The sequence below is a fragment of the Aythya marila genome, assembly GCF_965140915.1.
Source record: "Aythya marila genome assembly, chromosome: 1".
NCBI lineage: Eukaryota > Metazoa > Chordata > Aves > Anseriformes > Anatidae > Aythya > Aythya marila.
This window is the reverse complement of record NC_139042.1, coordinates 124,241,569-124,269,133: the sequence shown is the minus strand read 5'-3', so window position 1 is coordinate 124,269,133 and position 27,565 is coordinate 124,241,569. Positions and strand designations below refer to the sequence as shown.

Sequence of the window (27,565 nt, the reverse complement as noted above, 5' to 3'; positions counted from 1 at the left end):
ACATCTCCATGATTTTAAAAGCAACCTTTGCTCAGTCTGTCCTTACTGTGGCGCCTTGCAACGGGAACACTGTGACATATAGGCAGCAGCTGTGTGGCTGGAGAGGGCTGGTGAGGGCCTGCACATGTCCTTCAGGGTCATGACTGACCACTCATACACCGTGTCTGCCATATTCCAGAAAAGGGCTTCAACTGAACAGGGCACCCATGCTGCAGTCTGGCTCCAGAGAAGCAATGTCCTCAGTTGCTCTGGATTATGATGTACACTGCCAGGCTGAAGTGAACACAAAGTCAATTCAAATACTTTACACATGCCTTCTAGTTAATGCATGTTCACTTTGAGATGCATGCTAGCCAAAATTTAGCTATGTTCATAAACTGCATCTAAACCAATGTAGTTAGATCTCTGGGTCAATTTTGCTAGGTTAAATTGAATGAGGCACAATTGAACAAGGGGAACCTATGTGGAAGTGATAATCTTGTGCTCAGCTCTGTTCACAGTGACAAATATTTCAATACCAAATGAGAAGTTTTGGCTTGTCTTTATTCACAGTACAGCACAGTCATAGACCCAAAGCAGTCCTGTATTGACTCGAGTGCAGAGAACTTCATCTTACATTTTACAGGTTGACAAAATCCCAATCAAATTTCATACCTTACATTAAACAATTCTCTTAAAGAATTAATTTAAAACATCTACATTTGATATTTGTTTGTATAGACACATACCTTATAGCGGGTTGGTTTGACTAGCAGCTAATCAGATGACGAACAGATTCCTACCTCTCAGTTCACGTGGGCAGGCACTGATGCCACGTGGCACTTGGCCACTGCACATTTGACCTTGGAAGGCAGTGTGGCTGTCTCCCAGAGACACAGAACATACAGTATTAATTATTCATATCCTTCTAATGCAATCAAGTTTATCTTTGACAAACTTTTAGTCTCTCGGTGGTATTTTCTGTAATAAGCATTTTGTATTTAAATGTAAGGAACGTTATTGTTAAACATAGCATCACTTTATTTTTCAGTATTACTTTTTTCTCCTTTAGGGTGTATGTCTGACTTTTGTGGTTTAAATTCAGCTTGAAAACTTCAGGGGCACAGTAATACAGGGACATAAGTGGGGAGCATCAGAGAAAATGCTGTGGAGTAAAATCAAGTGCCACAATATATTTCTCCTCACAAGGGATACAACCACTCCCAGTGCATCTCCTACATCTTTCTATTACTTTTTCTTTGCTTTATGCTGTTTTATGGGCCAAAAAGGCAAAGAAATCACCAGCTCACACTTCACACACAACACAGGCCTGGGCATTTTATTAAATAAAGAGACCAATCTCTCTTTTAACTGAGGTCATTAACTGTTTTGGTTAAAGAACAGGTTCAGAACAGTAATCTGTCCTGTATTTGAAGACTTTGTGAGACGGTCTACCATTTTTATTGACAGGCAGCTAGGACGATCCTCTTCACCATTGGGCACATTATGTCTTATTCTGCTCTGTACATGCCTAAATGTAACTTGTAGCCTTTGGTTCTCATTCTGCATCTCTCTGCAGGTTATGGTGCCATCAGTACCCTACCTTCTGTAATGTAGTTAAGAGAAACTGTCTTAGTAAGATCAGAGCAATGTCTCAAAATGCCTCCCTGGAAAGCATTTTCTGAGCTTCATAATTGTTCCTGTCATTTAACTCTGTACCACCTCCAAGCTTTCAACACATATATATTTTTAAATGTATGCACCTGCACTGCAGACAGCTGTGGCAGCTCCAGGTTTCGCTGTGCTTCCAGCTCGGTGGTCTCAGTCACAAACAGAAGGGACTTCTCCAAATGAAGTTCCTGCTCCTGGCACTTTGTCCTTCCTCCCTGGCTATGCTGCCATGTGCCTGCATCCAAACACTCATCCCTTATCTGGGGGTTGCTTTGAATACACTTGGCAGTGCAAAAAGCTCCAGATTAGCACTCTCTGGGAGTGAGGGTATTCATCAAAAAAATGAAGAGGAAATGCTACAAGAAAAAGCTGCTTCTGCCAGCAGTTACCTTCCTCCAATGGTCACTCTTACGCATGCTGGTTACTAACAGTGACTGATAGATTATTGAGATCTTTGAACACTGAGACGGTGTGGTGGTCCAGTACCCAGGGAGATGCCACCAGCATTATGGAACATCTCATCTTGTTTGATTATGATCAACTCAACAGATGAGCATTGCTGAACATCTAGTGGTTCATGTGGGTCTAAAGGACTCCTTCCACATTAGCTACCTATCTTGCCATTTGCAACTTTTATCAACAATCATTTTTATAGTTGTATCTCCTGATCCAAATGTGGAAAATCATTGGGATCACCATCAGCTCTTGCAGAGGCACACACTTTCAGCAGTGACTGAGACTTCTTTTTGGACAATTAAATTTTGTCATTTGTCTGTTAGGCAGCAATTAATATACATGATGCAAATTATGATGCAGACATACAGTATCATTACTTTCTTCAGAATGTCTTGCTGGTTTACAAATTCATTGGTTTGTTAAATCTGCACAAGTATTTTTATCAAACAAATGTATTATTTAATCAATAAATTGGGAGTTATTTGTCTCACAACTTTTTAAAAAATAAAGCAACATATGAAATTATTAATGTTATTTTCATTTTTGAAGCTGTTGTTAGCTGATTTGTATTAGCTTCACACTGTCTTAACTATGACTACTGCTATTTACAAGTCATGTAGTTGTCTTGCTTTTTGTTTGTGAACACTGGCACAACTTGCTCTTCCAATACCTTGGAATTTCTCTAGTATTCCAGGATGTTTAAATATCCAACTCCATTGGACCAGACAGCTTCTCAACCCAATCTTTTTTGATGCTGAGATGCAAATTATCTTGGCCTACTGATCTGAAAATACTTAAGCTTAATAAAAGCTGTTAAAAACCCTCCTTATTTCACAGGTACATTAGAAAGTTGTTACTCTCCTCATGTAATCTGGATACTTCTTTTTAAAAGAGTTGTCTTCTCTGTATCAAAAAGTCTCCATCTGAAATCTCTGTTAACAGCTTTACCTATATCCACCTGGTAAGAGGCTGTTGCTAGAATTTCTTGGCTTCCAACATATTTTGAAAAAAATCTTCCAAGAACCTTTAGCAGTTGCAGCAATCCGTTTTTTTTTTTTTTTTTTTCCCAGATATTTGAAGCAGTCCTTATCAGTTTGTATGCTTTGTGTATGCTCCATAAGTTCTAACTCGTGTGCCATTAACCTTCTTTCCATCTAAACCTTCCTTCTACTTCTTATTTATTTATTTATTTATTCCCATTGGTTATATATAAGATTTCTGAGTGTTACCTTCAAATTGCCTGTTAGGCATAAACGGTTTTTAATTGAGTCTATTTTTTTCACAACTACAGAACCACAGATCTTTTCCACCTTATAAACTTCTGCCAGTGAAATTTCTATTAAAAAAAATATTATAATTTTTCAGTGGAGAATTTTCATCGTATTTTTCTGATTGCTAGACATGGAATCAGTTTAAGCCATCACTTACCCCAGTTTGAGGGTTAACCGTTTTGAAGTACCAATTTTGAAGTACCTAGTTATTTGTCCAACATTACAGATAAAACATACACATACATAAAAAATAAATATCTTACTTAAAAAGCTTACTATTACCTAAATGTACTTATGCAAATTTGCAGACACATACCTATTTACAACATGTACATGTACTTACACATCTATACAGACACATGCACACATACAGTAATACAAACACTCATATATATATATAAACTATTTTTCCCTGAAATTGAAAAATGTTAATTTCTAAAAATGCATGCATGTTCCATCTAACATGGCATCCCAGCAAAGAGCTATCAGTGTTGCCTTCCTGAGATGAAGGCACATTTTCCAGTGTTTCTTTTCAGCCTCTGTCTCTGAATGGCCACTCAGCTCTTTCAGCAAGGGCAGTCCTACCATTCCCATACAGACCAATATCTTCCATCCAATATTTGGTCAAGGCTGGCTCTCCGGAGCAGGATGTGTCAAGAGCAGGGAGACAAAGGAGGGCGGGTGGGTGACACAAGAGCTTCTTTTACTCCGAAACTGTTAGAAGTTACCCAGACTTCGGCTTAGCTGAAAAGGAGGAGAAAAAGAAAAAAAAAAAAAAAGAAGAAGAAAACAAAAAACACACCTAAGATTCAGCAAGACCAAACTGGTACAGAACAACACCCTGTGCAGGGATCCACCAGAAGTGAATGGAGAAGAGCACTGCATCCTTGCCCTGCCAAGAGGTGTTGGAAGGGCAGGAAGACTGCAGCTATGGGATGGTAGCCCTGCACACTGCAGGGGCAAGGGAGGAAAGGGAGAGGGCAGCAGGACCTCCCCAGCAGTGACACCGAGCTGCCAATTTAAGGAAGATGTCCCTTGCTCCATCTCCCATACCAGGCAAGTGGCTCAGTGCTTAACCTCCTACCTGCTCTTTTCTTTCTGAGCACAGCGAAGAGGACAGCGATGAAAATTGCAGTGGCAATGAGCATCCCCACCAGTCCTTCCCATCCCTTGTGCTCTGTAGAGGAAGAGGAGGATCAGGGATGTTACACTCACTTGAGCAGCTGAGCAGACAGCGAGTTGTCACAGCTCAACAAGCCCGCACAGCACGTGCTCTTGTCAGATACACCAATGTGACACGAAACACGTGCACTAAAGCCACAGACACAGGGCCAGTTATACTGGCTAGACTGATGTGTCGTAATTTGTCAAATGGCAGCATTGCCTGCTTTTCCCTGCTGGGTCAGAAGGATACATAGAAGCAATGACCCATTAGGAAGAAGAGCAAGAACAGCAGCAACTGCACATCAGCTCCAAGGGGGAGAAGCATTTGTTGCACTGCTGGGACTACAGCTCCTGAGAAGCTTCAGTCTCCAGCTGAACATCAGCTCCAGCTAGGCTCCTAACTCCTTGGGTCATGGCTGTTCTCTTGTGTCTGTCCAAGTGGGCTCCAGCCCATGTGCTACAAAGTTTTGCTCTCTTGCTCAGCTTTTGGTCATAAAAATTCTTTTCCCCTCAAGGAAATTAGATACTTTCTCCCTGAAAAGCTTCAGGGGCTGAGATGCAGGCTAAGGGATTGAAAGTGAATGGGAAGAGAGGACGAGTACAAGAGGAAACCAGGAGAGCAGGAAGAAACAGGCAAGCGTCTGAATTTTTAATCTTTGTGGTGGGTAATGAGGTGGCAGGAGGTCCAGGCAGGGCAAAGGACTTGTTTCTCTACCCCTTACACTCACCTGGTGCCTTCAGATGGGCACTGACAGAGATGGGCTCCTCCAGAGCCGTGTGTGAAACATGGCAGGTGTAGGTGGCCGGTACTTGCGCTGTGGCAGAGCTGAGGCTGAGGTAGGAGGTGATGCTGTAGGTGCCATCCTGGCTTTGCCGGTGACTGGAGAAACGTGTGTCTGAGAGGTGGATTTCTGCTTCATTCTCAGGAGACCTCTGTGTCCAGCTCACTGAGACATCCAGGGGGTAATAGCCAGCAATGATGCAGGACAGTGTAATTGTCTCATCGCTCTCGAATGACACCACTGATGGAAGCATACGGACCCTTGGGGGCTCTGGAGAGGGAAAAAACAGGGATTAGACTTACTAACTGTTAGCAGGCAACACGAGTGCCATCCACCCACAAGCTGCCTGTGACAACGAGTGTTGGGAGCAAGCGAGTAAGGGTGCTGAGTGAAGTTTCAGTGCCTGGGAACACAGCACTGCTGTTACCCCCATGGATTTGCCTTCCTCACCAGCCACAAGCAGCTGGATGTTGTGCTGGGCCTGGTGCTGTGCGGTGGACACCAGGCAGATGTACATCCCTTCGTCATCCACAGTCGCTCCTTGCAGGCTCAGTGATGCGTCTCCGCTCCCCAGCAGCTGTGCCACGTCCACGTGGACTTTTGGCTGCGTTGCAGGGCCTGTGCTCCCCACCTGGTACTGGTAAATGCTCTGGCCTCTGCCTCGGTGCTGCCTCCTCCACTCCAGGGAGGACAGCGTGGAGCTGGGGGCCAAGGCAAAGCGGCAGTCGAGGGTAACAGAGCCGCCGAGACGTGTGCGCATGGAAGTGTTGTTTGATGATGACTGAAATTCAACTAGAAAGAGAAAGAGAGACACAGGCAAGTGGGGAGTTAAGCAGATGTGGTTAAAAAAGGCACCCTCAGATGGGATGCATGGGCAGTGGTGTCCTCATGCAGAGGTGGCACCTTATGTGGTGTCCCAGGGGCCATGTGGGCTGAAGAATGGAGCAAGCCAGCCCGGTGGGGTTCATAGGTGGACAAACAGGCAGACACCAAGTGCATGCCATGGTCTTGAAGCACTTGCTTGAGTCTCCCTCCTTGGAGATCTTCAAAAGCCACCTGGCCATGGCCCTGGGCAACCTGCTCTGGGTGTCCCTGCTGGAGCAGGGTGGTTGGACCAGATGGCCTCCAGAGGGCCCTGACAACCTCAACCATTGTGTGATTCTATGCTATCCTCAGGAGCCAGAGCATAGAAAGCTCAGAGAGGAGGCACAGGGAGTGGCAAGACTGTCCCCAAGGAAGGACCTTTATAAAAGGAGTCTGCACGACCTGGTTTTTCCTAAGCAACTCCTCTGGCAGCCCTCAGTGCCTGGTGAGAGGTGGGTCACAGGGCTGTTGGGACAGCAGGCTCCCCTCCTTCACGTCCCTCATGCTGTGGGGATACCCCCGGCCTCCTGGTCACCTGTGGTCAGCAACGTCCCCTCCTTGCTCACAGGAATCCCCAGCTTTGGGTGCAGCACTGCATCGTGTCCCTCCTCCTCCTGTCCGCCGGGGCAGGGTCCTCTGAGCACCAGGGCGATGCTGATCCCACCGGAGAGCTGCAAGGTGGCCATGAACCAGGAGGCTTGGCAGGGCCCCTCGCCATCCTGCCGGGAGCTGTACAGGGAGAGCTCGCAGCTCATCTCCTCCCCATTGCAGTCCATGTGCAGCAGGGCCTCTGCGTGTGGGATGGACACCGACTGGGCTGTGAGGAGAGAGGGAGATATTTAGCCATCCAGGTCCGAAAGGAAGGCAATGTAAAAGGATGAGATGTGCTGTGGGGGCCAGTCAGGGTGCAGAAATGCAAGGCTAGGCTTATCAAATGAAGGCCAGTAAAGAATATGAAAAGTTAGAGGTTAGTTGTAATTTCTTTACATCCCTCAGTCTGCTGGTTTTATTTCTTCCCACACAGAGTTCACTGTGAGCAAAGGAAGCTGTTAGGAAAGGAGAATACGCAGAACAGATTTCCTTCAGCTAGCTCAACAAAGTATATGTGAACTACCTGGTGAAAACTTGCAATGTTTGTTCTTTTGGGGCCTGAATCCAGGTGCAAAGGGGACACTGAAGCATCTCAATTAAGGAAAGAAAGTGTGGCAAGAAGGCAGGAGTGGCTGGATGTAGGGACAGGCTGTATGTGTTTTTGTTCAAAGCACAGGCTTACTTGTATGCACAAGCATCTTACATGACCACCCATTAAGTGACCTATGTGCTTCCCAGTACCTGCTGCTGGCCCTGAGAGGGACAGCTCAGCTTCATGCACACTTACCAAGAAGCTGATATTAGCAATGACAAAAGATAGGAATGCTCAACGTTGCAATAACAACACATAGTGGCATAATTACTCAGTTGTTTTTGGCAAGGGATTTTTTGTGCAGGCCTGGTGCATGTGAATGGTCAAAACCCTGGAGGCAGCTCTCTTACCCAGCTCTCCCACTCACCTGAGGCTTCAAAGATGACGGGAGGAGAGGAGTCAGGAGTTCCCTGTGGGACTTTGTAGTCAGTTACATCTCCCAAGCTCCCGTCATCTCTGACGCTGATACCCCTTAGCACTAGGGTAGCAGGGTGCTTGGAGAGCGAGGCACCGAAGCCATGCAGCAGTCCTCCATCCCACACGTAGGAGCAGTCCAGGACGATATCCACCCTGCGATACTGAGGCACTTCTGTGGGATTTTCCACTGGGCCTGCAGGGAGGGAAGAGAAACAGTTTAATGCATGAACCTCCTCCAGGCTGTTCTCCCAGCCCCGCTGAGGGTGCAGCCTTTTTGGGGTGGAAGCACAGGATCCGACCCCGACTCACCCGCATGCAGAGCCAGCACGCAGCAGCACAGGATGAGCTCTCTGATCATGTTGCACCCAGGGAAGGGCTTCCAGCCGGCTGAAACATAGAAAAATTTACAGGAATCAGCCCCAGCCCCAGACTGCTAGCAGCACTCGTGGTTTTAATTTCACTTTCACTCTGACAAAGCAGAAGGAAAAAAAAAAAAAAAAGCACAACTCCATTAAACCTGTTAACTCTTTCTTTACCAAGCATAGCAGTCTTAACAGGAGGGCATAATGCTGAAGGCTTGAGACAGCAGGGAAATGGGATTAAGAAGCATCCCCAAACCCCGAAGAAAGGCTGCTTTTGCTGGATACCTCTTTAAGAGTCAATGCTATGTCAGCCTTTCTCACCACCCTTGGCTCACTGAGCACCCTGTGAAAGCTGCTGTGTCTCTGTACACTTGCTTTTTAGAAGACTTTAGCTTTGTGAGAGGCTAGGAGCTTGAAGCTGTATATATATATATATATATATTTTTTTTTTTTCCCCCTGTGGATCCTTCTCTAAGTGCCATGAAGCACACGGGAGCTGTTTTGCTCTGTGGCTGTGGAGCCGCAAGCTGCCAAGTCAGCCCTTGCTTCATGGGAAAAAACATCATGGAAAAAAAATAAGCCAGAGCACAGCTGTTAGAGAGAGAATGGATGAGCTCTGATGACATTTTAACTACTGCCTTTTTTCACATCTTTCAGATGTACTGAGAGAAAATGACATTTTTTTTTCCTCTGGTGGTTTGTTCCTCTCCTCTGTCTTTCAAGCCCTGCAGTAATACAACCTAGCCCTGCTGTGGCCTGCTATAAGCATGCGTACGCATGCGCAGCAAACATGATAGCAATCTCTCCATCTCTTCCAATACAACTTCCTGAAGCCCAGCCCAGGCAGGATTTGTGCTGGACAGACACCTGCTCAACAGTGAAACCACCCCAGTTTGTTCCAATTAACTCCTGATATGCACTTACCCCTTGCATCCCCACCCCATCCTCATTAACCACTCCAGTCCCTCTTAGAAAAGTCTCACAAGGAATATTAATTCTCCCTGCTGTGCCAGTGTGGCCAAAACTGCATTTCAAGCCTAAAGGAGCTGATTTGGCCAATAGCACCCAGGAGCTGGGGGAAGCTGTGTCTGTGAAATGGGTCGTGGCTTACTGCCTGTAGAGTGGCCTGAACACAGTAGTTGTGACAAAGTTTGTCCTTCTGAGCAGCAAGTCACCCCTGACAGCTCTGTGTAATCAAATCCCTCCAGATGTCTGCAGAAACTGGGACTCTTTTCCAGTCTCCAAAGCTGCAACACACTGCATGCTGGATTGGCCTGGGTAAAGGAAACAGCTCCAGTAAAATGTTGTGTGTCTTACTGAGCTAGCTAGTAAATATAATTTTACAGTGTATGTATCACATGCAAAAGATCTCTTTGACGATGATGCAACTGCTGGGAGAGAGCAGTGTACCTATTTTTGTACACAGGAATACCAAAAACAGTTAAATAGGTGTATCATGACAGATAAAGAGGTATCAACGGGCAGAAGTCTAGACAACAAGGGGAAGAATATCGTAATTGTGTAAGAGAATCACAGCAGACAAGGCAGGCAGGCAAAGGTATGTTGAGTTCAGTCCTGGGAAGGGGGTGAGACCAGAGGGCACTGAGATAGGACCTCCCCAAGCTTCATCTTGCTGCCATTGCCCTTCTTTATATTAGCTGCTACTATTAGGGAGCCTTTGGCTCCATTATGTTTTTAACTCCCTTCCAGATATTTGTATGAAATAAATATGAACAACTAACATGGGGTGGAAACTAGCTATCCTGCAGGTAACAAATATGGTAGGATACCAGTCATCCCTGGTATTAAAATATCCTGCTGTTCAGACTGATAGAAATGAAGAACAAAAATAGTGCATTAGGTGAAACTGAGGAAAAAATTCAAAATAGGTGCTTTTTTTGTGGTGCAGCTCAGAGACAACTGTGAACAACTCCAGTTTATAATTGGATATGTAGAGAGAGTGCTAATACTGGGTGATAAATCCCAGTAGGAGCTGTGCTACCATGGGAAACTAATTTCACGTTTAATGACTGGAGAATAATCTCTGATAATCATAGTGGTGCTTAGGCCTGTAAGTCTCAACATGACAGGACAAATTCCTTCACAAAACAGTCACTGAGCCTACAAAAGATTTGTTAGTTGTAAATAGCAGTTAAGTCATAGAGCAGGTGGTCATTAAAAATAAATTTGGAGCACGTGATCATAATTTGCTTACATATAAATGAAGCAGGAAGCTGAATAAAAATAGGTCTGTACAGTACTTGGAGGTTTTGCTTCAAAAGGGAAACAAACAAACAAACAAATAAATAAATACAGGAAATAAGAGAAGTCTTTGAAGACTATAGCAGTGATGGAACTGGATGTGAGAGAAGCCCAGAATTGCTGTGAGGGATGTACAGCGGTCATGGAAATTGCACCCCAGGAGGAAAAAAAAAGATCTTTGTGGTTACTACGATCAATGGTCACAATGTTATTGAATGTAAGTGATGAATAAGGAGATAGGTTGTCAAAGAAAATTCTTCTTCAGTTGTTTGTAGACGTAATGTGATGTTAATCTAGAAAATTAATTTTTAGAAGAGAAAGTTTTTCATACAGGTAAATAACTTAACAAGGAAGGATAAAGTGACTATGCAAAGAGGACAAGGCCAAGGATAAAAATACTTGTTGCTGATACATAGCCTTAGTCTTCAACCAGAAAAATTATACCGAATGGAGCAGATGAAAGTAATGAATATGAGGGTACAGGAACCACATCTGATTAGAAAGCAAAGCTAATGTTACTGTGATGAAACTAAGAAAACAAAATAAGACATGGATTTTGATGCATTTTTTAACCATATTTTTTATTATTATTCTTAAGAAAGCAACAAAGAGTTACACAGTTTTGCAAAATAACATACATTGTACAGATAAACTTCACCTTATCTGGGTTCAGTTGGTTTTGGGAAATAGAGGCCTGGAGAGTAATTTCTTAGTCCAGCCTGGATGTACGTGTCAGTAGGTAACCTACCCTTTCACCCCTGAAGAAATATCATCCCGTGTTAATGTATAACACTGATAGGGAGCTTCCAGCCCCTTCTCCAAGCATTTATCCAGAAAATCTGCTGTTGGCAGCAAATGGTGAGTGCACAGGAATGTCAAAACTGGAGGCTCTTCGTGGTTTCACAGTGGCCTCTTAGCTTGCACTTCAACAATACATTGGCTGAATATTCTAACCCAGAAAAGAGGTTGTGCCACAGAGTGAGGTTCACTGTAAAAGTTACAATTCAAAATAGAGTCTGCAGTTCACTGAGTTCACTAGGCTCATCTTACTTTGTCAGTAGAAACCAAATAATATAATCTCTCTATTCCCCTTAATATCCCCATAGGTCTCTGCTGCTCTAAATGTCACCCCTATCCTCCTAGCATCTCTTGAATTCAAACATTTCCTCCTAGCGTATTTGAAGCCCCATCACCTCTTCCACATCCCTATTCCCTCCATTCCTGTGCCCTTTTACCTTTCTCCATTTGCCTCTCCCCATGACACCCACATTTAGTCAGCTGTCCTCTAACCAAACCACTTACCTTTCTTCTTTCCAGTCTTCCCATTCTCTTGCCCTGAGTCTTTTTGCCCTGCTCTGACCTCTCTGATTTCCATGGTGCTATCATTTCAGTTCCAATTCTTCCAACGAGAGGAAACACCACAAAATCTGTCAGCCTTATTTATCTGAACTTTCCATCAGTCAAGCTCCAAGCTTAAATTAGGAGCCTAAGGACTTGCTGAATCCAAACCATAGCCTCTCTTTTTACACTAAGCCAGCATTATGCTCACGCAATGCTCAGGCAAATTCTGTTTCTTGCAGCTCCCCAAAAGCTTCTGCTGACTCTATTAATGAGTGGGACTATCAACACTGAGCTAGCTTGGCATGCCTCCTCTGATTAAACTGATTGCATCTGACACCAGCCCACAGCTCTCCTCTAGCGTTAAATGAGAGGTAAAATATGAAGTGGCTACCAGCTGGCATTTGCTAGGTGGGTATGTGCTGTTCTGGAAGTGACCTCCACCTCCTTGTACTGTCTTCCCTCTCCTGGGGTTGGATTAACCAGGCTAACCTGAAGATCACTGCAGATTACAGCTTGCACCGTATATGCTTAAGGCAAGATCGTAAATGAATCTTGTTGACTCAATCAAATTTACAGCTTACAGAAATATACATGGGTATTCATGGGGGTGAATTTGTCTCTTTCTCTGTGAATTAACACCTTGTGTCTCTCCAGTGTATCCTGTAGTAGTACTAGAAAGAAAATGATCCATATCTAGTTTCCTAGATGTTGTATCTATACCCCAAGAGGTAGAAGTTGCAGCATCCTTATCTCTAACCCACACCTTTAGCTATCTCACTTTGGCTGAGATTGCATCCTCTCTGTACCTGATGCTGGCACCTCCTGGTTGGGGAAGAAGCAAGGCCAGTGGCAATGAGGCTGGAATTTAAATCACGAGATCTCCAAGAAAAGGGAGATATAAGAGCAAAACCCACTGGCATTGACAGAAGTAGGCCAGAATCAGAATAGCAGCAATGCTGGAGGTGAAATGAGCCTGATTCACACCTACCATAAACCACTATTTCTCCAGTTTACATAAACTAAGTAGCTGATCAGATGGTTCATAGGTTGGACTTTTTAGTGGTCTCTTATACCAGCCATGAACACTGATTTACTCTCAGAAGCTATCCTTTAAGGGTCTTTTTTTTTTTTTTTTTTTTCTCTCTGAACTGTCCATAATTTTGACTGCCTCTATTTTTAAGCACCAAGTATAGATGCTGGCACCTGATTCTTGGACAGCTGTGGTCTACAGTTTGGTGCTGAGCTTCTTTCAAAATCAGGCACATGACACGTGGAGGAGGAGGAGGCTATAAAGGCAGCCAAAAAAGCTGGATAACTGCATGTTCTCACCTCTGACAACTTCCCTGCTTAAAACAGGGGGCAATAATACTGGGTGACCCGTTTCATGGGTTTTGAAGACAAGGTGAGTATCATGGATGTTCTGAGGACAGGTGTGTGTTTTTGTAAGCAACTTTAAAGGATGGCCAGTTTGTTTTTGTAAAGTGGTTAAGGCACAAGGCAAAGGAACAGAGCACCTGACTTTAGCTGTGCTTGGCCCAGCTCACATCCCCTGTGTTCGTTTGCTTCTGTTGCATAAAATTGGGGTGCAACTTGTATTTTCTACAGGGCACCTGTGCAGATGGGTTTATGGGTGAAGCATGATGACACTTCCTAAAAAAGATCTCCAGGGGAAGAAAATTGATTTAAAAATAAAAATAAGAATCTGTCACTACTGCTACTCCTGCTCCTGATGTCAGGACCAACCCACCATCCCCACAGCTCAGATTATGTTATCCTGAGGGCATGTGTCTGGTGAAGAAATCATCCTCATATGGTAAAATCTCAAGAGGACCTTTTGAGCTGCAAGGACAGTGTAGCTCGTGCCTTCAGTACCCAGCACCCAGCTCAGGTTCATCAGCAACAATGAATGGCAGCCTCCATCAATAAGAGAAGGCTCTTTGCATGGCCAGCCTTATCCCGCATCTGCATCAAAACCGAGAATCACAGGTGCAGCATATCTCCATCCATCAATGCCCATTTTCAACTCAACAGCCTCATTTGTTGTCTCAACAAACACATTTTGTTTTTAAATTGGTGTACTTATTAAAAAATCAACCAAATCCTAATCACTTTTCTGCTCTATAAAAAAAAAATAATCTTTTTACTCCAGACCATTTAACTGAAGCAATCATTATTCACACCATTGCTGAATGGGTTGCTGAACACCTTTTCTTTTACATAACAAACAAACATCCTTTGACAAATTGTTTACGACTACAATTTGCAATTTACAGTTGCAAAACTGAATAGGTGAGGCATTCTAAAAGTGTCTTCAGGTATTTTTTGATGGCTTTAATGGATTTAAAACATAACACACACAAAAAAATTATTAACTAGAAAAAGGAAAAAGTCAATTGAGCCCCTAAACAGCCAGGTTTGCTATCTGGTTATTTCCAACAAAGAGCACATTTGTTTGCTTTGGTTTGGTTTTGATGTTGCCACGAGCTCAGCTTTAAGCTTGTATTGCCTAAAGGATGGTTTGTGGTTGTGTGGTGCTATCCTGAGTCTTCAATGGAGTTTTAATTAATTGAGTGCAATTTTGGGGGTGTCTTTCCTTTGCCCATGTCCCCAGAGATATTAGCAATCCTTAGGTCTGCCAGGTGAGAGGGCATCTGTCTGTGCTCCCAGAGCTCAGCTTTCCAGCCACAGGTGAGGCGTTTTGTATCTTTTCAAGCTAGGTGCACTAACTGCTCTTGCTTCTCTCAGGGACACGGAGTTAGGAACAGCAGCCTGTCTTCAAGGATGCAAAGATGCTGTGTTCAAACAATATCCTTAGTGCTTTCTCCAGGGTGCTTTATTAAGCAGAAAACAGAAAAATAAACAGAAAGCACAAGACATCAGTGAGCAGTGTGCCAGAACTCTTTGGATGAAGTTTTAACAATTAAAATAATGCAGGGAGGAAAAAAGAAATCGCAGGATGTTCCAAATGCAGCTGGGGAGATGCCAGTTTTGGCCTTCCAAAGGAGAGTTAGAAGCAACTATCTTTACATCCAGCTTCCCAGAGCTTCTTTTAAGGGACACTGAAAGGAGCGGGTCAGAGGAGAAGCTGGTTGCTCAGACCTTGCGCTTGAAGGTGGAAACCAAAGTCTTTTGAACGGGCTCTCGAGCCTCGCACATGCCAGTCAGCAGCACAGGGTCCGTCTTGTGCTCCACTTTGTAGAACGGGCACTTCTTCAGGTGCTCTGACATGCACGCCACCTCGCTGTGCTTCCACCTGTTAACTCTGGAGAAGAGGCTGCTGAACTGCCAGGTCTGGGTGGCGATAGGGAAGGAGAGAGAAATCGGGGAGGGAACACTGGTATGTTAGTAAAAACAGAAGAGGATTTTCAGAAAAATATATATATGTCTGTAGTGGGTATGCGTTACTTGTACTGGTTAGTGAAAACCAGACCACGCAGGGCTGTACAACAAGTGTAGTCTGCATTGTTACGTACCTCACACTTGTTGTTTTTGCTGCTTTAGTCATCACCTGCCATTTTTAACAGGAAAGCACAGTTTTTGGTGCCAATTTAGTGCTGGGCATGAGGAAACCCAGGACAGCTGACCACCACAACATCACATGTGAGGTGGGGTCCAAGGTGCTTATAGGTGTATCCAATGATAATTATAAGGCAGAGTGACTACGGGATGCTTGTGTGATACGTATCTCAAAGAAACCTGACTTCATAAAGACCTTCCAAAGTCTTTATCAGTAACTTCAAAGGAAGGAACATTATAACACTGCTGTTACTCACCCCACCCCAGAACAAGCCTGGAAAAATCTAAGGTTAAGGTCATTCCTAGAAGAGTTACAAGCTTGTAAAAAACAGAAATGTGCAATTAAAATTTTCTGATTCTGTTTGCAGTGTTACCATGTGTCATTTACTGATACACCACCATGTAGTGATAAGACCGTGGATAAGTCACTTGAATATTTCCTGTATACCATTAAATCAAATGAATTTTTAAAGTCATAGTTTAGAAATGTTTCTTTCTGTGGAAGGACAGTATGTGGATGTGCTGCACTTAAAGTTACCTAAGCCTGTCCTGTTTCTATATAATCATAGCTATCATACAAAGTAGACAATAAATTCAGATTAATTACAAATGGGATGTTTTCAAGCAGAATCTGTGCACTGAATACAAGATTCCTGCGTGGTCAGTACAGAGGGCTGACAAGAAAGGGTTTAGACAGCCTTTAAATTCAAGACTGCTGGTTTTAAGTTGTGCAACAGTAACTGGAGTTAATTGGAACTGGAGTTAATTAGACCAGGTGGAATTTCTTCCTTTTGCTACTGGAAGCTTCATCCTCCAGTAAATGGTCACAGTGGCTAACTCCTGTTTGGATTTGGCTGATTCAGCTTGCAGTCACTGTACTTGTTGCATTTGACACACTCCCACACAGCAACCTTTTCTCTAAATTGGAGAGACATGAATTTGATGGATCAACTCCTTAGTGGGTAAGGAATTGTCTGGATTTGGTTGCATTCACAGAGTTGCTGTCAATGGCTCCATGTCTGGGTGGAGATCAGCAATGAGTGGTGTTCCTCAGGGTCGATATTGGGACCAGTGCTATTTAACATCTTTGTTGGTGACATGGACAGTGGGACCAGTGCACCCTCTGCAAGTTTGCTGATGACACCAAGCTCTGTGGCATGTTCAACACACTGGAGAGATGGGATGCCATCCAGAAAGACCTGGACAGACTTGAGAGGTGGGCCTGGGTGAACCTCATTGAGTTCAACAAGGCCAAGTGCAAGGCCCTGCAACTGGGTCAGGGCAATCCCAAACACAAATACAGGCTGAGTGGAGAGCAGCCATGTGGAGAAAGGCTTGGGGGTATCAGTGGATGAAAAACTAAACATGAGTTGGCAGTGTGCACTTGCAGCCCAGAAAGCCAACCGTGTCCTGGGCTGCATCAAAGGAAGTGTGGCCAGCAGGTCAAGGGAGGTGATTCTCCTCCTCTGCTCTGCTCTTGTGAGACCCACCCAGAGTGCTACCTTCAGCTCTGGGGCCTCCAGCACAAGAGGAATGAGGAATTGTTAGAGGGGGTCCAGAGGAGGACCACGAAAATGACCAGAGGGCTGGAGCACCTCTCCTAGGAAGACAGGCTGAGGGAGTTGGGGTTGTTTAGCCCAGAGAAGATCGACTCTGGGAAGACCTTATAGCAGCCTTCTGGTACCTAAAGGGGTCCTACAGGAAAGACGAGGAGGGACTCTTTGTAAAGGAGTGTAGTGATAAAACAAGGGGTAATGGTTTTAAGCTAAAAGAAAATAGATGTAAATTAGACATCAGAAATAAACTATTTACTATGATTATGATTCCAAAACCCTGTCGGATTGATGTGAATGCCTGAGCTCCTTTCACAGTCACATCTAGTTCTTTACCCTTCAGTGTACTCTTCTATCAGCTTGTAAAGAATAAAACAAAAGGGTGAACTGCAAGTTCTTTAAAACCATCTATGTGACCTTTAAGTATCAGGAATTCTCAGCTCCTAGTGCCTAAATACGGTGCAAATGCAAACAGGTTACTCAAGACAAGCTTGGGTGGGGACCTGCAGCTAGGAAGTAGATACCCACTTACACCTTCCTGCCTTTGCTAGATGTACTGCACTCTATAGCACTGACCACCCAGGACACATTGGGCTGCAAATTCTTAACCTCATGAACCTTCTCCCTACCTACATGCTTATATGCAGCATCACTTGCTATGCTTGTGTGTTATCTGGTGATACCCCCTGGCTGTCCTTTCCCCAGTGTTGCAGTCACTTGCCTTTCTGCGAGCTTTCCATGAAGTACCACCATGGGAATATCTTTTCTTCTCCCAGACCAGCAGGACCATTCCCCTCTCTTGAAGTAGAGTGGCACAGATGTCCCTCATCAGCACTGACACTTGCGATAGCTGAGATAAACTGAAGCTGTCCAGGAACCCAGCAATGTACTTCAGCACTTCCAGTGGGAGGCTGCTCAGCAAATCCTTGTTTCTCCCTCGATCGTCCACTGTGTAACTGCATTTCCCTGACTCAGCAAGGAGGGTGTCAACCTCTGGTTTAATAGCAAATGTCTTGAGAAGCTTGCTGTATATCACCTTGGCCTTATGTCCATCAGGGCGGAAGTGATTTTGAACAAAAGTACATCCCAAGTAGGCCAGTGGACAGCGATGCTGAAACCATCCATCCAGACATGACTGGATATCAGCATGCACATTCTTGAAGTGGGATGCAAACTCGTCTCTCCTGAAGAAATGACTGCAAGTGAATGTGAAAGCTGAACTGCTTTTGTTGTGTCTTCTGGTTACACATTCAGTGTACAGCTCCACGTGGAGTTCTGGTTGGCTTTTTTCATCCAGAACATCTGCTAGAACAGCATTGGAGGAGAAAGGCTCCAGGGGAAAGCTGTAAGTCTGTGTTGCAAAGTCTACAAACAGTCCATCGATACCCCTTGCTTCGGAGATCTCATGGCCTTTCAGTTCTTTTTCCAATGCACACAGCAGTGTGGCTTGAACTACGTTTGCTGTAGGCAGTTCTTCTGGACTTATTCCCAAATCTGAGGTATCCACTGACTTGTCTGAAGTTGGCATCTTGTGTCCCAGTGCATCTCCTAGCCGTGCTCTTTTGCCACAGTAACTAACTGGCACTTTGAAGGTGTAGACCGTCTTCACCTCCTGAGCTTCCAAGTTCCCATACACAAAGTCTTTTTCTTTTGGAGTGCAAGCAGCTAGCTGGCCAAAGCGGATGAGCATTCCCCCGTGATGTACCAGATACATGTTGTAATCGGCTACACCAACTTCTTTCTTCAGCCTCTCCAGGACCCCTTCTTGCCAAGGAGCCAGCCCTGTCATTTCTTTATTTGGTGTTACTTGTTCAGGCTGTTGGTCTTTTGCTTCTTCTGCATTACCAGGCGTTTCCTTTGCCTTCTCTGCAGAGCTGGCAGCACAAGGTCCTGATGCTGTTTTCTTGGAAGCCTCCTCTGTATTTTTTCCCTTGCCAGCTGCTGAGCCCGTTACCTTGCACGCCAAGAGCTCTTTGCTGAAAATGTTCTCCCAGGTTTTGTAACTCCCCAGATCCATTCCTTCCTTGTCCTTTGCCAAATCTTCACGCTCACGTTGGCTGAGCTCAGATGCTGGGTCATTGCCCTCTTGGGAACCACAGGCTAATCCTCCCACAGCACCTTCTTCCCCACCCATGGCTTCATCCATTAGCTCTTCCACTTCATCATATCTCCTCCACTCTGGAAACAAGTCGGCTACCCTCAAACTCCTGAAAAGTATCTTCTGGTCTCTGAGCGCCAATGCCGTGTCCAGACACTCCTCACTCAAGGTCTCCTTCATAATGTTCTTGTGGAGGGTTGTGTCTGAATCCACGTTTGGCCAGCGATTCCACTCCATCGAGCAGCAGACAACGCTGGCTGGACAGACCTGAAGGTGCTTTGCCAGCTTAAAGCGGGCCATGGAAAAAGGACAGCCATAGTCTGAGTTGAGGCAGGGCACCTGCTCCAAGGGGCAGAGCAGCTGGTGCTCCTCCTCCTTGCACATGTGGAAGGTGGCTCCACAGTGAAAGCGGCAGCTGATCACCATGCAGGAGACGGAGGGCTCGATCGGCGCGCGGCAGTGCCGGCTGAAGCATTTCTCACAATGCCTGTGCTGCCCAGGGGGAGTTTTCTGAGCCCTGTGCTGGACGTAGAAAAGACAAGAGTTACTGCTTGGAGGGGCAAGGAAGGACACAGACCACCAGTGCCTGTGCCCATGCCTGGTTTCTGTGAGTTAGATGCTCACATGTACTCCTAGCAGGAATAAGGCTGTGGGTAAATGATACCCAGCTCTGATAAGCACTGATCCCCACAGGACAGTGTGCCCTGATAGCAGCATGGATATCAGTGAGACCTCAGCACTCTTTGCTCTTAGCCCAGCAGAGACAGCAAAGATTTGAGAATGAGATGTTTTCTGCCTCAATATTTGTGCTGATGCTGCCCATTGCTTATTGCTGAAATCAAGACTGCTGCAGGCACAGAGAGGGTGCTCCCCCACTTCCTTGATATGATTTGAATGGGAAAGGTGATATTTCTTTTTCCTACCTAGAAAAATCAGCTGGTCATTTGGCCCATGTCTTGTCATACCTTCCTCATCCCACCATGGACATGAATGGTCACAAATGAACCAACTGCAACTGCCCTACGTTTTTTTAGTTCATCCTACATACTTACAAGTCAGTGTCAAACAAGACCCAGAACTGGATAGGTGATCCTGAGGTGATCATATTTTAGATTCAGTTTATGAAGGTGTTAGTGGTGCCACAGCGGCCCAGAAAATAGGGAACAGTCCCAGGCAACAAGAACAGAAATAAACAAAACCAGACTCCATTTCATAAATTCAGCTGCCACCTGGCAGGTCCATTAATTTAATGTTTTGCAACTCACAGGCTGGATGAAAAGAACAAGTTGAGGATGCCAAAACAAATGTCTCAGAAATTTCAACCAGCCTTATCATATAAAAAGGCTAAATGTTTTCTTAAGGAAGAATGCATTTCAGTTCTCACACTCCCATATTAATATGGTTTCAAAAATATATGTATTCTTTTGCTTTTCTCTCCCTAAAAATGTTGAAATGAAAAGGACATACCATTTTCCTGAGGTCCAACAGCAAAAAGCAGAAGTACAAGAATATGGAGTACGGAGACCCTTACAGAAAAAGATATCACTGCCAGATTACTAGCTTTGTGTCAGAATGAATCACTCATCTGTTTTGGTTTTATTGTTGTGTTTTCCACTCTTTCCCAGTAAATCAATTAAATCACTTTAATTAGCTGAAAATAATACACTTATGAGACCTGTCTCCAAAAGTTATCAGTGCACCTTGCTTATAATACCCCCACCCTTGCAAGAATTCCAGGCAAAGAGTATTACTCCTCCCTGAAAATGAGAAAACAGAAGCACAGAATTTGGCAGCAACTAAATAGAGATGGTCATTAGCATGAGGCATGTCTTCTTTTGTCATAAAAAAATAAGAACATAACAAGAAAATGACAAACGACACTTTGGGTCAGACCAGTGGTCCATCCAGCCCTGCACTGTCCTTCTACAATGCTCATAAGAGGTGAACTTTGTTTCAGGGGAACATGTGGGAGCTTCTGTGGATCCACAGGACTTTTCCCTTCATATGCTCTCTCCACAGTTGCTGTACTGGAGACCTAGAAGCTGCCCAGTCCTTGTACTGCTTGGAGCTACCTCCCTGGATAACTTGATCTGGTAACATCAACTTAGCCCAAAGAATAGCTGCTGCAAGTAGAAAACTCCATGCTTTCTGACTTTTCCTTTGCTGTAAAGGGTGGTTAGCCAGGGCTATTTATTTATTTATTTATTTATTTATTTATTTATGTGCTTATGTATTTATTTGTCATGAAAATGAGAAAAAGATCTTTGATTCATCTTCCCACCATGCTTCCTATGCAGTAGGACCTACCATAGCTCAACACAGTTCCATTCCATCCATCACAGTCTCCAAAACTGACCAAAGCCTGTTTAAATCCCCTTACTGAATCAACCCTATTCCCTCTCCATCCTAACTACTAAAGGAGCAAGTCTTTTCTGATACCTTCACCAAGGGACTGAAGACAGCAAAGCAGAAAAGCAGTATTTCATGACTGTTCATAATAATGTTCCCTGCTTGTCTTGGGAAGCACAGGGTTCTGCCCAGGGCTGACACCACAATGCTGGTCAGCATGGCCCCAGACAGATTCAGCCCCTAAATAAATGTCATTTAGGACAACATCCATCCTGCTTTAGGCTGTTTAGTGACATCTACATTTATGCAGCTCAGGGAAGAAAGAGATGCAGATGGATTTATTTCACATTGGCAGCATCCTTGCTACTGTCATTCTTGTAGCATTTTGCTGCAAATATAATCTCTAAAAATAGTCCCAGCTATGACTCGCGTAAGGTCAGAGGAAGGCTGGGTACATTACACTGAAAAAAAAACATGAATGTATGAACAACACTTTCCACTGCAAAACTAGCTATTAGAGAGAAATAACTGATAAATAAGAACACATCTGAAGCGCAGGCCTTACGGTTCTCCAAAAACACAGAAAGGGCTGATTGTGAAGTTTCTGGAGAGGAGCCTGCTTTCACACTGTTGTGTGCTGAAACCAACCACACTAGAATCACATGGAGAAAAAGGAAATATACATTTTGCTTGTGAACAATGACCACATCACAGCATTCACATCTAGAATCAGTCTTCATGATTACTCATATTTGCCATTTTTAGTTCATTTTACCCCATCTCTAAATTGTACATGCTGTTCAGTCAGAAAAAAATATTTTTCTCTCTCTCTTCTAATTGTCAGATCTGTGAAGTTAGGAGACAGGGAGAAGTGAGAGAGAATTTTTCTGATATGTATTAGGGTTTGAATGCTTCTGTTCTGACAAGACAATAATCATGAGCTCTGTATTTTAACTGATGATTAGCTCCATCTCTTAGTTGTTGATGTCATTGTCAATACAGATACAACAGCTTTTCAAAACACTTGACAGAAAATTTACCAATTCTTGCCTCAGTAAGTGATACATTAACATCCAGAGGCAGATAACACACAGATATGTCAGGTAATAAAACACTTCTCTAAACCGACATACATCTTGTTTCACTGCAACTTGCAATGTTTTTGAAGGGCTGCTTTAAAAAAAAAAAAAATAAAAATTTTTTACTTGAATCATGCTTAAGGTGCTGTGGAATGAAAATATGCAAACTCCCATCCACAGTCTGTCCACTTTGGTAAATCTTTATTTTTAGACTGTCATGACAGCAAATCAAGTAACGTTTAAAAATATACAGCCGCCTTTTAAACTACAGATATGTCTGTGTCTGAAGTAGATCTGTTCAGTGACAATAACTTGTAGTTTATAAATCAATTATAATTTATTTTCAGTAAATGCATATTAAATTTAGTTGCAGTTATTGAGCTAAAACAACACAAATATTTCCTTATTTGGTATTTGTTCTGTGTAGGTGACTGATAATATGACATACTAAAATTGCACATCATATCTGAACTCTTCTTGCAGATTCAAGGGATGCCTCCCATTTTAAGAAACCATTTTAAAAGGCCATCAGAAACCCCAGACAATTATCTTGCAGACTGCCTCTGAGATCTGATTACCAATGAACACAAAACAATCTTTCTAAGATTTACAACACAATAAGCATCTCTTAAAAATCTCTGGGAAGTTTTCATCCAAACACTGGAGCCAAGAATGTTAAAGTTACATATAATATTACAACAAAAAAAATATTTTAAAGGAATGTGAAGTATGTAGGGCAGATAGCAGTTATTTACTATTTCTTTTAATCCCTGTTACCCAGTCACAGTGTATATCTTGTTTTCAGCATAATACCTAAATCTTGGGGTGAATGTAGAGTTACTAATTTCCTTACAGGGTTTTTCAATATATTTACTACCGTAGTATCTGAGTGGTTCACAAGTGATAATGATTTTTTCTTTGCAGTACTAGAGGTGCACTTGAGGTTAAAAGACATTGGTACTTCCATCTGACAGATGTAGAATTAGAGTGTAGGAAGACAAAAGCAAATATAATTAAATATAATAGTTTATGTAAATAAAACAAAAGCAAAGCATGGGGATGCCCAGGTTCTGATGTCTCACCTGCCTGGCAGAGGCAACAATAGAATCACATTTTCTAGAAAATCCAAGCCTCTCTAAACTAGAGATTTTATTCTCTTTGTGTGCAGTGCACCTCCTCAGTAACCACAACCTGAACAACCTCAGCAAGAAATCAGGCTTGGGTCTCCAGTCACAGCACAGACATGTTTATTTCTGGGAGCCGAGGAAGAAAACACTACGCCAGTGGAAACTGCATGTTTATGTAATTCCTAGGAGACTAAGTTTTCTAACATCCTGCCCTTCGTTACAAAATAAAAAGCAAATCCGAGAATGTCACCATTTGGAGTCACAGTGACCTCTAAGTGAGTGACGCCCCACATCTTCACAGCCAGGTCACTGTCCTGCATGGCACACCTGCTCTGCAATTGCCATTTAGACTGATCTTACAAGCACATTGCCAGCCAGGCTTCAGATGAGCCACGCAGTGAACATGGCACAGCTCAGGGTATGTGCAAAGGGAGAATAGAAAGTGGAGATGAAATCATTATCAGTAACACTACCAAACTTCTACTGAGCGCGTGCAAGGCATAGTTGCCTGGAGTCTTAACCCTTGAACAAGTTCATACAGATTTTACAGGGGCACTTTGATGCCAGGGCAATCCTTCTCATGAACCTCAAGTCCCTGATATAACAGATGAAGATGGAAAAGATGTTCCATGAGACAACTGTCCCATTGGATAAGCCCAAAGATGGAAGGACAAGTGACATTTAGGGAGCTATTCCCTGTATTTTTCAGCTGGAGACCAGCTGACTGAGACTGTGATGTTTTGTGGCAATAACCACTGGTTTGGAGATGCTGAATATGTCGGATTTTCTTTATATGAAGAAATATACTTTAAAATGGCAGGGACAGAGTAGGTCCGCAGCATAGTGCATCAGTCAGGCAAAGACTTCAGTTCTGTGCTTTTCCTCCAGATGATGCATGCTACTCAGGTTCCTGAAACAGCACATCAACTTCCCTTCAGCTCCCAAAACACGGCATGAAGGACCATGGAGTAAAAGATAAGCTGTCACATCACCAGACATCCCTTCTCCTGGTAAATCTGTGCTGCATGTGTGCAGTGAAGAGGCACAGAAACTCACTCAGGCCATTTCTATCCAGCCAAATGCACCAGTGCTGCTGAGGGAGGACCAGGGGAGGGTTCAGAGTAATGGGGCACAGGTAACACCGGGCACTGCTGGTAGGAACCCCACGCAGCACTTGTCTGAGCACTGGATCAGCAATATTTCTTGCTCCTCCCTACCTGGAACAACATAGTCACAGCTCATCTAAGACAAACCCACCAAAAAAATCATGCTGATATGGTCCCCTGGGTTCACATGTGACACCGGCAGCACAGCAGCAGGGGCTGAGGAGTGGAGTGGGAAACGAGGAGACTGTGACAGGCACCCACTCTGCACCTAATGTGAAGGACTGTCCTTGGGAGGGACACAGTTAGGCAAACTCTTACTGTGCATCAGCACCTGGGTTTATGATTTGAGTTCACCAAGTGCCTTAAAATAACAGGTTACAGTTCATTTGAAGCCTGAGAAAAACAAAACAAAACAAAACAAAACAAAACAAAACAAAACAGTTTTGTTTTGGGCTCAGGTTCTATTTTTGTTCCCTGGTAACAATCTCATTAACATACTTTTCTGAAAACTTCTTGAGATAGTCAAGTGAATGGATTTAAGCAAAACAAAAGAAAACCAGCTAAACCCAGATGCCCAGTACAAAGAATGTGAGTGCTCATGGTTAAGATCTAAGTCATAAAAACAAAAGCTAAAAGATTCATGAATAAAAACTGCTAAGCATCCACAACTCTAAAAGGTACAGTAAGTAGTACCTGTAATGCTTGTATTTCTTACTTCATCACTGTATTATTTAGTCTGGACTAAAAATGCAGTTTGCAGTCTGAATCTTAAAACTCACTGGATTTTAAGACTTACTTTTTTTTTTTTTTTTTTTTTTTTTTTTTTTTTTTTTTTAGTTTCTTGAAAGTTACATAAATTGAATTTTTGATTTATTATCTGTCATACTACCGAAGTTCCCATTTTAAAGCCAGTATGTTAGTTTTTTAAAACCCCAGATGCAGTGCTGCAAGCCCTGGCTAATCCACTGAATATGTTATGGAGGGTTTTTGTTGTTAGAGCAGCCTGTCACAAAAGTGTTCAGAGTTACCAGCTGCCTCTTTTCTCAGGTGTCACTTGAAGACATCTTGTGTCTGATTATTCTACTTCATCCTAATTACTAAGACTGTTTTGAAGACATCTTGGCTTTCATAGCTTGACACAGTAACCATCGCATTGCATAAGTTTTCACCAATAAAGGCTCCAGCCCTATTTACAAAGCCTTACCTTAATCATAGTGTCCCTGTGTTTGTACCGAACACTTGCACTCTTGGTTTTGCTCAGCTGAGTTGAAGTGAGGTAAGTAAGGGCTAACAAGAAGCAAAGAAAGAAGAGAGAATGAGAGGACACAGAGCAAGCTCAAGTAGAAACATCAAGTAGTTTGGGGATGTTAAAAATAAAACCTGTGCATGTGACTGGGCAGCTCAGCTTTCAGAGCTGTCTCTTCCACTGTATTTGTTAACACTGTCACTACTGGTGTGATACTTAACGGAGAGGATGTAAGAGAGGATGTAAGAGACGACACTAACCCTGCCCTCTGCCCTGGGTGTTAAGAGGAAAAGATCAGAGCATTTCCCAGAGCCTTGTATGAGTTTCCTGCCATTCTCATCTTTAACCACACCGCTCCTCTCAGTGCCCACATCAGCCTGTAGTCTCTGCTGTTGCAGCTGTCACTGCGTCCCCTGCTCCTGCTTTCACACACTCCAGTGGTGGGCGCACACAGGATGAGTTGCTGCTTCTCCCTGGTGGGGGAACACCTTGCTGCTGTGGTGGAAGCTCTGAGATCCTAAATCACAGACAGCTTTTTGTTCCACCTTATCTTTCTCTTTCCCTATCTGTGAGACCTCAGTGACGCTGATGGTTTGAAACAGTGCAGGCAACTGTGTTTTCATTTTTAGGTTGAACGAAATGTCAGTAGGCGACAACCAAGGCTTGCTGGTGCCAATTGTAATTTAGTAGTGCTAAATACGGTTAGCAGGCTGGCTCTGTGGCCTTTTTTAGAAAGGGCTGTATTACTGTGGTACCATTTTGTATCATCCCACTGCACTCAGGAAAACAGGGGCCAGCAGGAATATGTCTAAACCCATATTTCATCCAATCACACTATCAACAATGTGTTTGTCCCTTCCACTTGAACCCCTCACCTCCTAGTTTACAATTACTCTTCAGCCTTGACTCACAGAAGCTTCTTCAATGTTGTCATTGTCTTTTTAGGCTGCTTAAAAACATACTGCTCATATGCTTCACTTTTACACAAATCTGCTTCTCAAAATTCTCTGCTACTGATATAAGAATAAATTCTCCAGCTGAATTAACCCAGATGACAAGTATTCAGTGCTTTAGAAGCAGCTGTTCCCAGAAATGAAGCTATCTTCTATGTTAATTTCATCAGAGAAGGTGACAGAAAACAGGAATTTATCTTTTTTACCTGCAGCACACCATTTGTATTAGCTCAGCTTCATCTGAAACTATACTCTCAGCAAAAACGGGCGAACTTACAGATCTCTGCTGCCACCGTAACTTGTGCTAATTTGACTCAAGATACCTCAGGAACATCAACCCGTAACCAGACCTTCCACTGCAGTACAGGTGTGCTTGCTGGTGGGATGGAAGAAACGCGACTTCTCTGAGAAGAACGAGTAACTTATTTATTTTGTGAGGCAAATACTGCTGGAGAAAGCTGTTGAATGAATGCTTTATTCTCTCTTATCTCAATTTTGTGGGTGGAAATACTGTGCCATATGGACGTCCTATGAAACGTATGTTATCTGTGTGATATGTATATGCACATATGCATGTAAATACACATGTGCATGTGCATACCGTACATATATAGATGTGTAGCTGTAGATATGTGCGTGTTCATACTGTATATACATAGAGGTACAGCTGTATACCAGCTGCCATGCTCCTCTGCATATGGAATATGGCCTTTGTTGGGCTGATGGTGCCAGTGACGGGGCAGGGCAGAGACGGGGCAGGGCAGAGACGAGGCAGGACTCCCCCTG

General features: G+C 43.6%; 2 protein-coding genes across 4 annotated transcripts; both read right to left on the bottom strand.

Annotated features, from left to right (window-relative positions):
* Positions 1-536: 536 nt before the first annotated feature.
* Positions 537-25,862, bottom strand: TAPBPL (TAP binding protein like). 2 transcript variants are annotated; one of them, XM_082761047.1, is made up of 8 exons: positions 25,785-25,862; positions 8,097-8,174; positions 7,738-7,980; positions 6,723-7,004; positions 5,774-6,115; positions 5,270-5,593; positions 4,462-4,554; positions 537-4,121 (listed from the first exon to the last, which is right to left on the bottom strand). In XM_082761047.1, the coding sequence occupies exons 2-8, from the start codon at positions 8,143-8,145 to the stop codon at positions 4,102-4,104; spliced, it is 1,353 nt and encodes a 450-aa protein (XP_082617173.1). In that variant the 5' UTR covers positions 8,146-8,174; positions 25,785-25,862; the 3' UTR covers positions 537-4,101. The 2 variants fall into 2 exon arrangements, with proteins under 2 accessions (XP_082617173.1, XP_082617172.1); XM_082761046.1 differs by lacking the exon at positions 25,785-25,862 and having other exon boundaries at positions 8,097-8,235.
* Positions 10,994-25,908, bottom strand: FBXO40 (F-box protein 40). 2 transcript variants are annotated; one of them, XM_082761032.1, is made up of 3 exons: positions 25,785-25,908; positions 17,543-19,441; positions 10,994-15,043 (listed from the first exon to the last, which is right to left on the bottom strand). In XM_082761032.1, exons 1-3 carry the CDS (start codon positions 25,791-25,793, stop codon positions 14,846-14,848), a joined length of 2,106 nt encoding a protein of 701 aa, XP_082617158.1. In that variant the 5' UTR covers positions 25,794-25,908; the 3' UTR covers positions 10,994-14,845. The 2 variants fall into 2 exon arrangements, with proteins under 2 accessions (XP_082617158.1, XP_082617159.1); XM_082761033.1 differs by having other exon boundaries at positions 17,543-19,436; positions 25,785-25,857.
* Positions 25,909-27,565: the final 1,657 nt, after the last annotated feature.

What these genes read in the sequence shown, in the direction of transcription:
- TAPBPL (XM_082761047.1), bottom strand. Translation starts at nt 8,145, where the DNA reads ATGATCAGAGAGCTCATCCTGTGCTGCTGCGTGCTGGCTCTGCATGCG. An exon ending in CGTCATCTTTGAAGCCTCAG is followed by an intron (nt 7,005 to 7,737) that starts GTGAGTGGGAGA and finishes CTCTCCTCACAG; the next exon opens with CCCAGTCGGTGTCCATCCCA. An exon ending in GCTCAGAAAGAAAAGAGCAG is followed by an intron (nt 4,122 to 4,461) that starts GTAGGAGGTTAA and finishes CCTCCTTTTCAG; the next exon opens with CTAAGCCGAAGTCTGGGTAA.
- FBXO40 (XM_082761032.1), bottom strand. An exon ending in CATGGAAAGCTCGCAGAAAG is followed by an intron (nt 15,044 to 17,542) that starts GCAAGTGACTGC and finishes ATCGCCACCCAG; the next exon opens with ACCTGGCAGTTCAGCAGCCT.